General features: G+C 44.2%; 1 protein-coding gene across 1 annotated transcript in view; it reads left to right on the forward strand.

Annotated features, from left to right (window-relative positions):
• hipk1b (homeodomain interacting protein kinase 1b) overlaps nt 1-18,958 on the forward strand; it is a 63,478-nt gene that overhangs the window by 12,811 nt on the left and 31,709 nt on the right. Inside the window, exons 3-7 of the mRNA XM_042323735.1 lie at nt 8,962-9,153; nt 9,580-9,761; nt 12,179-12,302; nt 12,397-12,516; nt 13,395-13,481. Of these exons, the coding sequence (XP_042179669.1) occupies nt 8,962-9,153; nt 9,580-9,761; nt 12,179-12,302; nt 12,397-12,516; nt 13,395-13,481 (705 nt within the window). The remainder of the gene's footprint in view (nt 1-8,961; nt 9,154-9,579; nt 9,762-12,178; nt 12,303-12,396; nt 12,517-13,394; nt 13,482-18,958) is intronic.

The raw sequence follows: 18,958 nt of genomic DNA on the forward strand, positions 1-18,958 counted from the left end.
TGTGGACTGTAACTGAGTGTGTGTGTGTGTGTGTGTCTCTGTGTGAGTGAGTGAGTGAGTGTGTGTGTGTGTGTGTCTGTGGACTGTAACTGTGTGTGTGTGTCTCTGTGTGTGTGAGTGTGTCTCTGTGTGTGTGTGTGTGTGTGTCTCTGTGTGTGTGTGTGTGTGTGTGTGTGTCTGTGGACTGTAACTGTGTGTGTGAGTGAGTGTGTGTGAGTGTGTGTGTGTGTGTCTCTGTGTGAGTGTGTGAGTGTGTGTGTGAGTGTGTGTGAGTGTGTCTCTGTGTGAGTGTGTCTCTGTGTGAGTGTGTGTGTGTGTGTCTCTGTGTGTGTGTGTGTCTCTGTGTGTGTGTGTGTGTGTCTCTGTGTGTGTGTGTCTGTGGACTGTAACTGTGTGTGTGAGTGAGTGTGTGTGTCTGTGGACTGTAACTGTGTGTGTGTGTGTGTGTGTGTGTGTGTGTGTGTCTCTGTGTGTGTGTCTGTGGACTGTAACTGTGTGTGAGTGTGTGTGTGTGTGTGTGTGTCTGTGGACTGTAACTGTGTGTGTGAGTGAGTGTGTGAGTGTGTGTCTCTGTGTGTGTGTGTGTGTCTCTGTGTGTGTGTGTCTGTGGACTGTAACTGTGTGTGTGAGTGAGTGTGTGTGTGTGTGTCTCTGTGTGTGTGAATGAGTGTGTGTGTGTGTCTCTGTGTGTGTCTGGACTGTAACTGTGTGTGTGTGTGTGTCTGTGTGTGTGAATGTGTGTGTGTGTGTCTCTGTGTCTGTGGACTGTAACTGTGTGTGTGTGTGTGTGTGTGTGTGTGTGTGTGTGTGTGTGTGTGTCTGTGGACTGTGTGTGAGTGTGTGTGTGTGAGTGAGTGTGTGTGTGTCTGTGTTCTGTGAGTGAGTGTGTGTGAGTGAGTGTGTGTGTGTGAGAGAGTGTGATAACTGCTGCTCGAGCTGACCTCTGTTCTCTTCATATCTCTGTCGTTGAAAGATACGAAAAGAACAGGGTGGACCAAAAAAAAACGTGGTCAGTCAGTCTGAGGCTCTTAGTCTTTGGCCGTGTGACCCAAGTTACTCAGAAACAACGAGAGGAAAAACACTGGCTTCTTTTAATACATGAGAGAAAACAGACCGTCTCAAGGTTTAAAAATCCTTCTTTTAACCTGTCTCCTCCCCTTCATTTACACTGATTTGGTAGTGAATTTAACACTGAATTTGACATCAACAAGGGATCATAGCTGTCGCCCGGTCAGTCTGTCATGGAAAGGTGTTCCTAATGTTTTATATTCTCTGTGTATATATATATCCCTAGGCTTTTTTGTCGTTGTATGGGTGGAATTATGGGCCAAATGAAGATTGGGGTTTGGATTAAAATTGTTAACAAAATCATGCCCCCTTTGGCCAAGCTCCACGTGCAAATTGCCCCCGGTCTGCCTGCTTCCTTTCATTGAATGGGGCTCCATTCTTCCATCGTCCCCCCCCCCCCAAACACGTTCAACGGAAGGCAGATCGTGACCATGCCTCCACAGCCAAAGTTATGTGGTTTGCATGTCCTGCCGGAGGATCCTGGCTATGCGGAACAGGTGGATGGCGCTCGTCTGGTGGTGGTGAGTAATACCCAGAGATAATGACCTCCCTGGTATGATTTAGTTAACGACGTTCGATAATGTTATTGCTGGTTATGTTGGTAGCTATCTTTAAAACATGATATTTTTTGTTGTTGATAAAACAGGTGCAGGCTTAGCTGACATTTTAGCTAACGTAAGTCTAACTAGCTAGCCAGCTGTCTCGTTACAATGTTAGTTAAATCGTGCTCCTACTAATTTGTGTATTTTCTAGATACGGCTGGTTATTTAATGTTGTTATTTGATCATGCTAGCCATTTGCAAGCTAGTTACAGGTTAGGTAGGTAGCTAGCTAGCTAACGTTAGCATGCAAGTCCGATTTGCAAGTTAGTTTGTGGCTCATACAAGCGTATATTGTCTTAAGGCAAAACGAAATAATGGATGCAACTCTGGTCGTAACAACCTCACCTCGGAGTCGGATTTATACAGTGAATTTGGAGCATCAAACCGCAAAGTCGTCAGCCACCTGACTCTAATCCCATCTGAGGCTACAGACAGCCAGTCTACATCTGTAAACGCATGCCATTAGGATTTAACACAGACACAAAGTCAAAATTGGCTATAATGTAACAAATCATGAAAAACAAATTAATTTTTTGTTGTTGCTTTTTCGGGTTTTGATTTGAGGTTAGGTTAGCATTGTGGTTAGGTTTTGAAATCACATTTTAAGAATGTTTAGAAATGGTTGGGGTTTGTGGCTGTGGTAACTAGTGACGATTTAGAAATGTCTTTACTGAGGTTACTGCCCTGATGACAGACCAAGGTTAGTTCCTCAAACCAGCAGATACAAGCAGTCAGAGTCATTTTGGTTGTGAAGTACATTATCAAAAATCTTTGTCCTTTTCTAACAAAATGCAATTTAACCACTTGTCTATTGTATCACCCTGTCACAGGCCCTCCGTGTCAACACCACCTCATAAGATGAGGAAGTACATTGTGTATGAGGATCGCCTGCTGCAGTTGTTCGAGACGGATCCAGTTTGCAGCCCAACATGCAACAGGGAGGAGACCAGAAAAGGGGACCCGCTGCATCACGCAGACATACCCTCTCTGTAGATGTGTGGACTCGAGTCACAAATTTGATGACTTAAAACTCGGCTTCATAGAAAAATATAATAACTAGAGACGGATTACTTTAAATTATCTGACCAGGTTTTTGTAATGTTTTGGTTCTAGTTGTGTTGCACAGAGTCTACGTAGTTACTCCAAGCAGCTGGAGACAGTAGCTGCAGCTATGCGCTTGCAAAAAAAAACAAAACAAGTATAACTAACTGGTTAGTGAAACGCACATTCAGCCCTCTGATTTGACCAGCAGACTGTCAATCAACACATTTCGGATGAGCTATCCTAGTGAGAAGGGTTTTTGGGGCCATCAGTGTGAAATGGGATTTATTTTATATGCTGTACATATTTTAATAGGCTACCATTTGTATTTTCTATTTATACCTTTGCATATTCAATCTGGTAACTAACATAGACCCTACAGCATTGCGGCAGGGTAGCCTAGTGGTTAGACTAGTAACTGGAAGGTTGCAAGTTCAAACCCCCGAGCTGACAAGGTACAAATCTGTCGTTCTGCCCCTGAACAGGCAGTTAACCCACTGTTCCTAGGCCGTCATTGAAAATAAGAATTTGTTCTTAACTGACTGGTTAAATAAAGGTAAAATAAAATTGCACCAAATTCTCGTTTCAAAAAAAACATTCCTGTGCTTTGTGAACCAAAAAGCTCCGTGCCTTGAATGTTGACCAAAGACAATTCATCAACATTGGCACACACATCCACATTAGTGACCAGAAAGAGCTTATATTAATATCCTCCGGTTTTGTCTGGCATAAAAAAAAGTAGCCTGCCTACGTAAATATTATCCATATATACAGTGTATCAATCTAATACTGAGGCATTTTTTCCCCTCCAGAACAATACTATTAGGCTTCCTGGTTTATTTCATTGATCGTTTATATGTAACAGTTATAGCTTCCGTTCCTCTCTTCGCCCCTACCTGGGCTCGAACCAGGGACCCTCTGCACACATCGACAACAGCCACCCTCGAAGCATCGTAACCCATCCCTTATGCAAAAGCGGGGCAAGTGGGAACCACTACTTCAAGGTCTCGGAGCGTGTGACGTCACCGATTGAAACGCTATTAGCGCACACCTCGCTAACTAGCTAGCCATTTCTCATCCGGTTACATGTACTTTTGAGCGAGGCCTAGTAGTTTGGATGGATTATAATCAGTGTTCATAAAGTGTTCATACCCCTTGATGTATTACACATGTTGTGTTCCAGGTTGAATTAAAAATGCATAAAGTATATCTTCTCTCACCCATCAACACACAATTACCCTATCATGACAAAAGTGGATTTTTGTTTTTGTGTGACCGACCAGTTTCTTTGATGACGGGCCAGGAGCTGATCTACTCTGCCAGCCTCTTTGCCTGCTCACCTGCGGTTTTCAGTGGGGAGAACATCATTTAGTTAGGTTTAGTCTGACCTGTTCAAACTTCAAACGAGAGGACACGTTTGTTTGTCAGATAGCATCGGTCCTAGCTGCCGTTGGGCATAGAACAGCAACTGGGTTCACAGCAACTGGGTTCACAGCAACTGGGTTCACAGCAACTGGGTTCACAACAACTGGGTTCACAGGTGGATCTATGGAGACTTGCAGGATGACGTCCGGACGGGCTTGATGTCTCGGAAATGGAAAAGAAACCTGTCACTCTGCATTAAACTTTTAGTTGACATCTTTTACTTTGTACATTGTATTTTTTTATTATTGCATTGTATCAGTCAATATGTGGAGGGAGAAACCCTGTGTATTCTGGACCAGGATCAGGTATCAGTCAATATGAGGGAGAAACCCTGTGTATTCTGGACCAGGATCAGTCAATATGTGGAGAGAGAAACCCTGTGTATTCTGGACCAGGATCAGTCAATATGGGAGGGAGAAACCCTGTGTATTATGGACCAGGATCAGTCAATATGGGAGGGAGAAACCCTGTGTATTCTGGACCAGGATCAGTCAATATGGGGAGGGAGAAACCCTGTGTATTCTGAACCAGGATCAGTCAATATGGGAGGAGAAACCCTGTGTATTCTGGACCAGGATCAGTCAATATGAGGGAGAAACCCTGTGTGTTCTGAACCAGGATCAGTCAATATGGGAGGGAGAAACCCTGTGTATTCTGGACCAGGATCAGTCAATATGGGGAGGGAGAAACCCTGTGTATTCTGGACCAGGATCAGTCAATATGGGAGGGAGAAACCCTGTGTATTCTGGACCAGGATCAGGTATCAGTCAATATGGGGAGGGAGAAACCCTGTGTATTCTGAACCAGGATCAGGTATCAGTCAATATGTGGAGGGAGAAACCCTGTGTATTATGGACCAGGATCAGTCAATATGGGGAGGGAGAAACCCTGTGTATTCTGAACCAGGATCAGTCAATATGGGAAGGGAGAAACCCTGTGTATTCTGAACCAGGATCAGTCAATATGGGAGGGAGAAACCCTGTGTATTCTGAACCAGGATCAGTCAATATGGGGAGGGAGAAACCCTGTGTATTCTGGACCAGGATCAGGTATCAGTCAATATGGGGAGGGAGAAACCCTGTGTATTCTGAACCAGGATCAGTCAATATGGGGAGGGAGAAACCCTGTGTATTCTGGACCAGGATCAGGTATCAGTCAATATGGGGAGGGAGAAACCCTGTGTATTCTGGACCAGGATCAGTCAATATGGGGAGGGAGAAACCCTGTGTATTCTGGACCAGGATCAGGTATCGGTCAATATGAGGGAGAAACCCTGTGTATTCTGAACCAGGATCAGTCAATATGTGGAGGGAGAAACCCTGTGTATTCTGGACCAGGATCAGTCAATATGGGGAGGGAGAAACCCTGTGTATTCTGGACCAGGATCAGTCAATATGGGAAGGAGAAACCCTGTGTATTCTGAACCAAGATCAGTCAATATGGGGAGGGAGAAACCCTGTGTATTCTGGACCAGGATCAGGTATCAGTCAATATGAGGGAGAAACCCTGTGTATTATGGACCAGGATCAGTCAATATGAGGGAGAAACCCTGTGTATTATGGACCAGGATCAGTCAATATGTGGAGGGAGAAACCCTGTGTATTATGGACCAGGATCAGTCAATATGTGGAGGGAGGAACCCTGTGTATTCTGGACCAGGATCAGTCAATATGAGGAGGGAGAAACCCTGTGTATTCTGAACCAGGATCAGTCAATATGGGGAGGGAGAACCCTGTGTATTCTGGACCAGGATCAGGTATCAGTCAATATGTGGAGGGAGAAACCCTATGTATTCTGGACCAGGATCAGTCAATATGGGGAGGGAGAAACCCTGTGTATTCTGGACCAGGATCAGGTATCAGTCAATATGTGGAGGGAGAAACCCTGTGTATTATGGACCAGGATCAGTCAATATGTGGAGGGAGAAACCCTGTGTATTCTGGACCAGGATCAGGTATCAGTCAATATGAGGGAGAAACCCTGTGTATTATGGACCAGGATCAGTCAATATGGGGAGGGAGAAACCCTGTGTATTCTGAACCAGGATCAGTCAATATGGGAAGGAGAAACCCTGTGTATTCTGAACCAGGATCAGTCAATATGGGGAGGGAGAAACCCTGTGTGTCCTGGACCAGGATCAGTCAATATGGGGAGGGAGAAACCCTGTGTATTCTGGACCAGGATCAGGTATCGGTCAATATGAGGGAGAAACCCTGTGTATTATGGACCAGGATCAGTCAATATGTGGAGGGAGAAACCCTGTGTATTATGGACCAGGATCAGTCAATATGTGGAGGGAGGAACCCTGTGTATTCTGGACCAGGATCAGTCAATATGAGGAGGGAGAAACCCTGTGTATTCTGAACCAGGATCAGTCAATATGGGGAGGGAGAAACCCTGTGTATTCTGGACCAGGATCAGGTATCAGTCAATATGAGGAGAAACCCTGTGTATTATGGACCAGGATCAGTCAATATGGGGAGGGAGAAACCCTGTGTATTCTGAACCAGGATCAGTCAATATGGGAAGGGAGAAACCCTGTGTATTCTGAACCAGGATCAGTCAATATGGGGAGGGAGAAACCCTGTGTATTCTGGACCAGGATCAGTCAATATGGGGAGGGAGAAACCCTGTGTATTCTGGACCAGGATCAGGTATCAGTCAATATGGGGAGGGAGAAACCCTGTGTATTCTGGACCAGGATCAGGTATCAGTCAATATGTGGAGGGAGAAACCCTGTGTATTATGGACCAGGATCAGGTATCAGTCAATATGTGGAGGGAGAAACCCTGTGTATTCTGAACCAGGATCAGTCAATATGTGGAGAGAGAAACCCTGTGTATTCTGGACCAGGATCAGTCAATATGGGAAAGGAGAAACCCTGTGTATTCTGAACCAGGATCAGTCAATATGGGGAGGGAGAAACCCTGTGTATTCTGGACCAGGATCAGTCAATATGGGAAAGGAGAAACCCTGTGTATTCTGAACCAGGATCAGTCAATATGTGGAGGGAGAAACCCTGTGTATTCTGGACCAGGATCAGGTATCAGTCAATATGGGGAGGGAGAAACCCTGTGTATTCTGGACCAGGATCAGGTATCAGTCAATATGAGGGAGAAACCCTATGTATTCTGGACCAGGATCAGTCAATATGGGGAGGGAGAAACCCTGTGTATTCTGAACCAGGATCAGTCAATATAGGAAGGAGAAACCCTGTGTATTCTGAACCAGGATCAGTCAATATGGGGAGGGAGAAACCCTGTGTATTCTGGACCAGGATCAGTCAATATGGGGAGGGAGAAACCCTGTGTATTCTGGACCAGGATCAGGTATCAGTCAATATGGGGAGGGAGAAACCCTGTGTATTCTGGACCAGGATCAGGTATCAGTCAATATGGGGAGGGAGAAACCCTGTGTATTCTGAACCAGGATCAGGTATCAGTCAATATGTGGAGGGAGAAACCCTGTGTATTATGGACCAGGATCAGTCAATATGGGGAGGGAGAAACCCTGTGTATTCTGGACCAGGATCAGTCAATATGGGAAAGGAGAAACCCTGTGTATTCTGAACCAGGATCAGTCAATATGGGGAGGGAGAAACCCTGTGTATTCTGGACCAGGATCAGTCAATATGGGAAAGGAGAAACCCTGTGTATTCTGAACCAGGATCAGTCAATATGTGGAGGGAGAAACCCTGTGTATTCTGGACCAGGATCAGTCAATATGGGGAGGGAGAAACCCTGTGTATTCTGAACCAGGATCAGTCAATATGGGAAGGGAGAAACCCTGTGTATTCTGGACCAGGATCAGTCAATATGGGGAGGGAGAAACCCTGTGTATTCTGGACCAGGATCAGGGAACAACGGTTGTATACGAGACGCCACACAGGAAGTTATGACCGCTCTGACATGTTACCATGGTAACCCCATTACCACCAGACAAAATGCTGACAGGCACCGTATCTGTATCGGCTGGGAATGAAAGGTGAACATTGTTATATTAGCAGAACACTGCTTCTATGGTATTACGTAAAGGGTTGTTTATTCCACATGGACCTGTTACTCCAGTTGAACGTTATTTATTAAAAAAAAAAAAATTTAAACGTAGTTTACTCTGGAGGCTACTGACCCGAAGTTTCCTCCGGGGATCTTATCCTATACATCTGTCTGTAGTTACTGAGCTCAACCTGCAGGAGGTTTGTTAGTTGTGATTGAGTGGAGAGGAATCCGCTGTGGGAGAGATTCTTACAGAGGGGTGTGTCTTGGTAGTTGCAAGGACACACCCACATCAAACCACACCCCCAAGCCAACTCACGTTTGGCTTCTGTCACGGCCGCCAGCATTTCTTGAAGAGCAAGCCAAAAAAACGAGGCCAAATCAGCGGGTGCAGTTCCTCTTTAAACCCCTCCTGTCATTACCATATGCAAGCACGAGACCAGGGCGAAGTCCCAATTTATCTCTCCTTCCTCCCTACGTTGTTAACTTTTCCTTCACTGATTTGAAAGGAAATAACTGGTATAAAAAAAATATGGGGTAATGTCCCACTAACCCATGCCTCCACCAATCCAATGCTTTTTAGATTTGTGTGAAGTATTGACTGAGTGCACACTTCAGGAGAAATGAGATGTTATTGGGACGCACCTACTTCTATAATAGATAGGACTGACTGTTTAGTATGTTGAGGTACTAGATCCATTTAATTGATAGATTTCTATTGGCCTTCAAGAGAAAATTCATGCAAAACTTGAGCTAGACTATTTCTAAAATGTACAGAACTAGCATACGTGTCGTAGAGTATCAAGGTTTGTCATTCTGTCTGTTCCCAGGTGGGCATCCTGAACCGTCTGAGCGCGGAGAACGCCGACGAGTTTAACTTTGTGCGTTCCTACGAGTGTTTCCAACACAAAGGTCACACCTGCCTGGTGTTCGAGATGCTGGAGCAGAACCTGTATGACTTCCTGAAGCACAGCAAGTTCAGCCCCCTGCCGCTACAACACATCAGACCCATACTGCAACAGGTGACAGTACAATACAACTTTATCGACACAGAGACAATGTGACAATTACCTGGTGCTTATTCTGAATGAGTCATTTGTTACATATTAACCTGTTGCCTGGCTATTACCTTACCATACGTTGTACTCAAATAACTATCCAAAACAACACAATTGCATGTTACCTTACTTGATCTGTGTGTCAGCCTTAATAGGTGTTTGTGTCTTTAAATTGTCATTAAAGTCCTAGTAAAATGTTCTTTGAAAAGAGTGAACCCTTCAGTGTTCATAGCTGGCACACAGCTGTTTAACCCTTCAGTGTTCATAGCTGGCACACAGCTGTTTAACCCTTCAGTGTCCATAGCTGACACACAGCTGTTTAACCCTTCAGTGTCCATAGCTGGCACACAGCTGTTTAACCCTTCAGTGTTACGTCTATTTGACCACTAGGTGGCGACGGCGCTGATGAAGCTGAAGTCTCTGGGTCTGATCCATGCTGACCTGAAGCCAGAGAACATCATGCTGGTGGATCCACTCAGACAGCCCTACAGGGTCAAGGTCATCGACTTCGGCTCAGCCTCACACGTCTCCAAGGCTGTCTGCTCAACGTACCTGCAGTCACGATACTACAGGTAGGTTCACCTGTTTTTACACCTCATATTGGGGTTTTCTTTGCAGGTGTGTCTGTGTGTAAGTGACACAGCATGTTTGCATCAGTGAGTAATAGCTGGTACAGGTGTATATACAGGTATATATAACATGATGACTGGTACAGGTGTATTTAACATGATGACTGGTACAGGCATATATAACATGATGACTGGTACAGGTGTATATAACATGATGACTGGTACAGGTATATATATACAGGTATATATCACATAATGGCTGGTACAGGTGTATATAACATGATGACTGGTACAGGTATATATAACATAATGGCTGGTACAGGTGTATATACAGGTATATATAACATGATTACTGATACAGGTATATATAACATGATGACTGGTACAGGTGTATATAACATGATGACTGGTACATGTGTATATAACATGATGACTGGTACAGGTGTATATAACATGATGACTGGTACAGGTGTATATAACATAATGACTGGTACAGGTATATATAACATAATGACTGGTACAGGTGTATATAACATAATGACTGGTACAGGTGTATATAACATGATGACTGGTACAGGTGTATATAACATGATGACTGGTACAGGTGTATTTAACATAATGACTGGTACAGGTATATATAACATGATGACTGGTACAGGTGTATATAACATGATGACTGGTACAGGTATATATAACATGATGACTGGTACAGGTGTATATAACATAATGACTGGTACAGGTGTATATAACATGATGACTGGTACAGGTGTATATAACATAATGACTGGGACAGGTATATATAACATAATGACTGGTACAGGTGTATATAACATGATGACTGGTACAGGTATATATAACATAATGTATATAACTGGTACAGGTGTATATAACATGATGACTGGTACAGGTGTATATAACATAATGACTGGTACAGGTGTATATAACATGATGACTGGTATAGGTGTATATACAGGTGTATATAACATGATGACTGGTACAGGTGTATATAACATGATGACTGGTACAGGTGTATATACAGGTGTATATAACATGATGACTGGTACAGGTGTATATAACATGATGACTGGTACAGGTGTATATAACATGATGACTGGTACAGGTATATATAACATAATGGCTGGTACAGGTGTATATACAGGTGTATATAACATGATGACTGGTACAGGTGTATATAACATGATGACTGGTACAGGTGTATATAACATGATGACTGGTACAGGTGTATATAACATGATGACTGGTACAGGTGTATATAACATGATGACTGGTACAGGTGTATATAACATAATGACTGGTACAGGTGTATATAACATAATGACTGGTACAGGTGTATATAACATGATGACTGGTACAGGTATATATAACATGATGACTGGTACAGGTATATATAACATGATGACTGGTACAGGTGTATATAACATGATGACTGGTACAGGTGTATTTAACATGATGACTGGTACAGGTATATATAACATGATGACTGATACAGGTATATATAACATGATGACTGGTACAGGTATATATAACATGATGACTGATACAGGTATATATAACATGATGACTGGTACAGGTATATATAACATGATGACTGGTACAGGTGTATTTAACATGATGACTGGTACAGGTATATATAACATGATGACTGATACAGGTATATATAACATGATGACTGGTACAGGTGTATATAACATAATGACTGGTACAGGTGTATATAACATAATGACTGGTACAGGTGTATATAACATAATGACTGGTACAGGTGTATATAACATGATGACTGGTACAGGTGTATATAACATGATGACTGGTACAGGTGTATATAACATGATGACTGGTACAGGTGTATATAACATGATGACTGGTACAGGTGTATATAACATGATGACTGGTACAGGTGTATATAACATGATGACTGGTACAGGTGTATATAACATGATGACTGGTACAGGTGTATATAACATAATGACTGGTACAGGTGTATATAACATGATGACTGGTACAGGTGTATATACAGGTGTATATAACATGATGACTGGTACAGGTGTATATAACATGATGACTGGTACAGGTGTATATAACATGATGACTGGTACAGGTGTATATAACATGATGACTGGTACAGGTGTATATAACATGATAACTGGTACAGGTGTATATAACATGATGACTGGTACAGGTGTATATAACATGATGACTGGTACAGGTGTATATAACATGATGACTGGTACAGGTGAACCAGACTTTACAAGTAAGTCATTCCATCCACCGGTGAGAATCTGTGACTCCAGAGAAAATACAGGTGTTTATTTCACAACAGTAGAACACTTTCCCAATATACTGTTTCATACTAAGTGTGTGAGCATGTTATCTTAGTTGTTGACGTGTTTTCGTTCTTTCAGGGCTCCAGAGATCATCCTGGGCTTGCCGTTCTGTGAGGCTATAGATATGTGGTCTCTGGGCTGCGTTATAGCTGAGCTGTTCCTGGGGTGGCCCCTGTACCCCGGGGCCTCGGAGTACGACCAGGTAGGAACGACACAACCACACCGAGGCACGTGTATTTTATCTTAAAACTGTTATGATGCATTCTAACATGTCCCCTCCTGTCCTCGTCCGCTAGATCCGGTACATCTCCCAGACCCAGGGCCTGCCTGCAGAGTACCTGCTGAGTGCCGGCACCAAGACAAGCCGCTTCTTCAAGAGAGGACCTGACTCCAGCTACCCCGTCTGGAGAATCAAGGTATCGACTCAATCCCAGTACACGACACACTGACTTCACGTACGGATGCGCGCCATCACTCTCCTTCTTGGTCAAATAGCTCGTACACAGGCCCGGAGGTGTGTTTTGGGTTATTGTCCTGTTGGAAAAACAAATGATAGTCCCACTAAGCGCAGACCAGATGTGATGGAGCGTTGCTGTGCCAGCCATGCTGGTTAAGTGTGCCTTGAATTCTAAATTCTAAATAAATCCTTGACAGTGTCACCAGCAAAGCACCCCCACACCATCACACCTCCTCCTCCATGCTTCACGGTGGGAACCACAGATGCAGAGATCATCCGTTCACCGACTCTGCGTCTCACAAAAGGCTCGACGGCTGGAACCAAAAATCTCAAATTTGGACTCATCAGACCAAAGACAGATTTCCACCGGTCTAATGTCCATTGCTTGTTTCTTGGTCCAAGCAAGTCTCTTCTTATTGGTGTCCTTTAGTAGTGGTTTCTTTACAACAATTCGACCATGAAGGCCTGATTCACACAGTCTCCTCTGAACAGTTGATGTTGAGATGTGTCTGTTACTTGAACTCCCTGAAGCATTTATTTGGGCTGCAATTTCTGAGGCTGGTATCTCTAATGAACTTATCCTCTGCAGCAGAGGTAACTCTGGGTCTTCCTTTCCTGTGGCGGTCCTCATGAGAGACAGTTCCATCATAATGCTTGATGGTTTATGCGACTGCACTTGAAGAAACTTTAAAAGTTCTTGAAATGTTCCGTATTGACTGACCTTCATGTCTTAAAGTAATGATGGACTGTTGTTTCTCTTTGCATATTAGTTTTTATTGAATCAGTATTTTTGGTGACGACAACAAGTGTAACGTTCCTGATGTGTCTGTTCAATAGGCCCCTTCGGACCACGAGGCTGAGATGGGCATCAAGTCCAAGGAGGCTCGTAAATACATCTTCAACTGTCTGGACGACATGATGCAGGTTGGTTAAGCTATGTGACGTCATCTAGTATGTCACGTTTATGTTTATAAACCTCCTTTTTACATTCGCCATTTTTATTATTTTTTTTAACTTAACCTTTATTTAATCAGGTTAGTCTCGTTGAGATATATAAAAAAATATATATATATATTTTTCACGAAAAACTAAACAACAAAGCAGGTCTGAAGAGTTGGTGAGGTAACTTTGTTCCTCGGGATAACCGATAATCGCGAAAGTGGCTCAGCTTTTTGCTAGGTTAATTTCCATTAGCAACGTGTCCTTCAGAACTAACCTGCTACCGGGGCACGCTAACTCACGGCTAACTCACGGCTAACTCACGGCTAACTCACGGCTAACTCCACTCACCCTGAATGAAGTGTCTGAGCCGCGAGTTGAGGACCAGAATCCATCCCTGTCGGAAAGATTGCGTCGTCATCCCCTTCATTTTGAAGAAAGATGATCGATTTTTACATATTTAATTAATCAAATGTTTTTTGTTAGTTTTTTTCGGTGTAATTTAAAAAAAATATACACTTTAATTTTGAGTGTGACTCCAAATCCAGACCTCCATGGGTTGATAAATTTGATTTCCATTGAACATTTTTGTGTGATTTTGTTGTCAGCAACATTCAACTATGTAAAGAAAAAAGTATTTAATAAGAAAATTTCATTCATTCAGATCTAGGATGTGTTATTTTAGTGTTCCCTTTATTTTTTTTGAGCAGTGTATATACATCAACACCTCCCCCATAAGCATTCCTGTCTCTTCTATTGAAGTTATATCCTTGTATTGCTACTGCTGGAGCATTGAATGAAAGCTCTAAGTGAGTTTCAGTGAATATTAAAATACCATTTACTAATGATGGGATGCATTTAAAAGTTCAGGAAAACATTTATATGATTTTATAAAATTATTTTATTGATATTAGTGGAGGAAAAAGGTGCTCTGTGCGGATGTGGATAAGCACAACACACCAAAGATTAAATTAAATTAAATTATAAAATAATACAATAAAGACTACACTTTTTAAAAGCCTAGTTCACACCGTAGCCTGCTGAGTTTGCAAGAATTAAAACGTGGTACTGACTCACCGATGGGGTTGACGGTTCAGCGTTGTCTTAGTGAAGAGTAGCCTAGTGGGCGCCCTGGAGCGGCAGGGTAGCCTAGTGGTTAGAGTGTTGGACTAGTAACCGGAAGGTTGCAAGTTCAAATCCCCGAGCTGACAAGGTACAACTCTGTCGTTCTGCCCCCTGAACAAGGCAGTTAACCCACTGTTCCTAGACTGTCATTGAAAATAAGAATTTGTTCTTAACTGACTTGCCTCGTTAAATAAAGGTAAAATATATATTTTTTAAAGAGTTCGCAATTCACGCGCAGTTAAAAGACAACCAGTATCCACCGACATGGTACGGATGAAGCCTGAGCTGCAATGTGAAGCTAACTGAAGCTGGCTAGCTTTATAAACGCCTGACTAGACCTAGCTTGCTTCGTAGTATACCACTGGACTTTTATTTTGAAAACAAAGTTGTCTCAAAGTGCTTAACAGATACCCAGCCGAAAACCCCAAAGAGGAAGCAATGCAGAGGCAGAAGCACACACAGTGGCCAGGAAAAATGCCCTTACAAGGTAAGAAATGAAGAAGAAACCTAGAGAGGAACCAGGCTCTTTATTTTTTAAATTTATTTTATTTAACTAGGCAAGTCAGTTAAGAACAAATTCTTATTTTCAATGACGGCCTAGGAACAGTGGGTTAACTGCCTGTTCAGGGGCAGAACGACAGATTTGTACCGTGTCGGCTCAGGGATTCGATCTTGCACCCTTTCGGTTACTAGTCCAACGCTCTAACCACTAGGCTACCCTGCCGCTCTGAGGGGTGACCAGTCCTCTTCTGGCTGTACCGGGTAGAGAGGAACCAGGCTCAGAGGGGTGGCCTGTCCGGCGTCCGGCGCCGACAGAGATGCCTGTCCGGCATCCGGCGCCGACAGAGATGGCCGCCTCGCTTCGCGTTCCTAGGAAACTATGCAGTTTTTTGTTTTTTTACGTGTTATTTCTTACACTAGTACCCCAGGTCATCTTAGGTTTCTTTACATACACCCGAGAAGAACTACTGAATATAAGATCAGCGTCAACTCACCATCAGTACGACCAAGAATATGTTTTTCGCGATGCGGATCCTGTGTTCTGCCTTACAACCAGTGTAACCGAGTGGATCACATGCAGCGACCAAAAAAAAAAAAAAAAAAACGACTCAGAAAAAGAGGGAAACGAAGCGGTCTTCTGGTCAGACTCCGGAGACGGGCACATCGTGCACCACTCCCCAGCATTCTTCTTGCCAATGTCCAGTCTCTTGACAACAAGGTTGATGAAATCCGAGCAAGGGTAGCATTCCAGAGGGACATCAGAGACTGTAACGTTCTCTGCTTCACGGAAACATGGCTAACTGGAGAGACGCAATCCGAAGCGGTGCAGCCAGCGGGTTTCTCCACGCATCGCGCCGACAGAAACAAACATCTTTCTGGTAAGAAGACGGGCGGGGGCGTATGTCTTATGGCCAACGTGACATGGTGTGATGAAGGAAACATACAGGAACTCAAATCCTTCTGTTCACCTGATTTAGAATTTCTCACAATCAAATGTAGACCGCATTACCTACCAAGAGAATTCTCTTCGATTATAATCACAGCCGTATATATCCCCCCAAGCAGACACATCGATGGCTCTGAACGAACTTTATTTAACTCTCTGCAAACTGGAAACGATTTATCCGGAGGCTGCATTCATTGTAGCTGGGGATTTTAACAAGGCTAATCTGAAAACAAGACTCCCTAAATTTTATCAGCATATTGATTGCGCAACCAGGGGTGGAAAGACCCTGGATCATTGTTACTCTAACTTCCGCGACGCATATAAGGCCCTGCCCCGCCCCCTTTCGGAAAAGCTGACCACGACTCCATTTTGTTGATCCCTGCCTACAGACAGAAACTAAAACAAGAAGCTCCCACGCTGAGGTCTGTCCAACGCTGGTCCGACCAAGCTGACTCCACACTCCAAGACTGCTTCCATCACGTGGACTGGGAGATGTTTCGATTGCGTCAGACAACAACATTGACGAATACGCTGATACGGTGTGCGAGTTCATTAGAACGTGCGTTGAAGATGTCGTTGCCATAGCAACGATTAAAACATTCCCTAACCAGAAACCGTGGATTGATGGCAGCATTCGTGTGAAACTGAAGGCACGAACCACTGCTTTTAATCAGGGCAAGGTGTCTGGTAACATGACTGAATACAAACAGTGCAGCTATTCCCTCCGCAAGGCTATCAAACAAGCTAAGCGCCAGTACAGAGACAAAGTAGAATCTCAATTCAACGGCTCAGACACAAGAGGTATGTGGCAGGGTCTACAGTCAATCACGGACTACAGGAAGAAACCCAGCCCAGTCACGGACCAGGATGTCTTGCTCCCAGGCAGACTAAATAACTTTTTTGCCCGCTTTGAGGACAATACAGTGCCACTGACACGGCCTGCAACGGAATCATGCGGTCTCTCCTTCACTGCAGCCGAAGTGAGTAAGACATTTAAACGTGTTAACCCTCGCAAGGCTGCAGGCCCAGACGGCATCCCCAGCCGCGCCCTCAGAGCATGCGCAGACCAGCTGGCCGGTGTGTTTACGGACATATTCAACCAATCCCTATACCAGTCTGCTGTTCCCACATGCTTCAAGAGGGCCACCATTGTTCCTGTTCCCAAGAAAGCTAAGGTAACTGAGCTAAACGACTACCGCCCGTAGCACTCACATCCGTCATCATGAAGTGCTTTGAGAGACTAGTCAAGGACCATATCACCTCCACCCTACCTGACACCCTTGACCCACTCCAATTTGCTTACCGCCCAAATAGGTCCACAGACGATGCAATCTCAACCACACTGCACACTGCCCTAACCCATCTGGACAAGAGGAATACCTATGTGAGAATGCTGTTCATCGACTACAGCTCGGCATTCAACACCATAGTACCCTCCAAGCTCGTCATCAAGCTCGAGACCCTGGGTCTCGACCCCGCCCTGTGCAACTGGGTACTGGACTTCCTGACGGGCCGCCCCCAGGTGGTGAGGGTAGGCAACAACATCTCCTCCCCGCTGATCCTCAACACTGGGGCCCCACAAGGGTGCGTTCTGAGCCCCCTCCTGTACTCCCTGTTCACCCACGACTGCGTGGCCATGCACGCCTCCAACTCAATCATCAAGTTTGCGGACGACACAACAGTGGTAGGCTTGATTACCAACAACGACGAGACGGCCTACAGGGAGGAGGTGAGGGCCCTCGGAGTGTGGTGTCAGAAAATAACCTCACACTCAACGTCAACAAAACTAAGGAGATGATTGTGGACTTCAGGAAACAGCAGAGGGAACACCCCCATCCACATCGATGGAACAGTAGTGGAGAGGGTAGCAAGTTTTAAGTTCCTCGGCATACACATCACAGACAAACTGAATTGGTCCACTCACACAGACAGCATCGTGAGGAAGGCGCAGCAGCGCCTCTTCAACCTCAGGAGGCTGAAGAAATTCGGCTTGTCACCAAAAGCACTCACAAACTTCTACAGATGCACAATCGAGAGCATCCTGGCGGGCTGTATCACCGCCTGGTATGGCAACTGCACCGCCCTCAACCGTAAGGCTCTCCAGAGGGTAGTGAGGTCTGCACAACGCATCACCGGGGGCAAACTACCTGCCCTCCAGGACACCTACACCACCCGATGCTACAGGAAGGCCATAAAGATCATCAAGGACATCAACCACCCGAGCCACTGCCTGTTCACCCCGCTGTCATCCAGAAGGCGAGGTCAGTACAGGTGCATCAAAGCTGGGACCGAGAGACTGAAAAACAGCTTCTATCTCAAGGCCATCAGACTGTTAAACAGCCACCACTAACATTGAGTGGCTACTGCCAACACACTGTCAATGACACTGACTCTACTCCAGCCACTTTAATCATGGGAATTGATGGGAAATGATGTAAATATATCACTAGCCACTTTAAACAATGCTACCTTATATAATGTTACTTACCCTACATTGTTCATCTCATATGCATACGTTGATACTGTACTCTATATCATCGACTGCATCCTTATGTAATACATGTATCACTAGCCACTTTAACTATGCCACTTGGTTTACATACTTATCTCATATGTATATACTGTACTCGATATCATCTACTGTATCTTGCCTATGCTGCTCTGTACCATCACTCATTCATATATCCTTATGTACATATTCTTTATCCCCTTACACTGTGTATAAGACAGTAGTTTTTTTGGAATTGTTAGTTAGATTACTTGCTCGTTATTACTGCATTGTCGGAACTAGAAGCACAAGCATTTCGCTACACTCGCATTAACATCTGCTAACCATGTGTATGTGACAAATAAAATTTGATTTGATTTGATTTGATTTGTCCTCTTCTGG

The sequence above is a fragment of the Oncorhynchus tshawytscha genome, linkage group LG07, assembly GCF_018296145.1.
Source record: "Oncorhynchus tshawytscha isolate Ot180627B linkage group LG07, Otsh_v2.0, whole genome shotgun sequence".
Classification (NCBI taxonomy): Eukaryota; Metazoa; Chordata; class Actinopteri; order Salmoniformes; family Salmonidae; genus Oncorhynchus; species Oncorhynchus tshawytscha.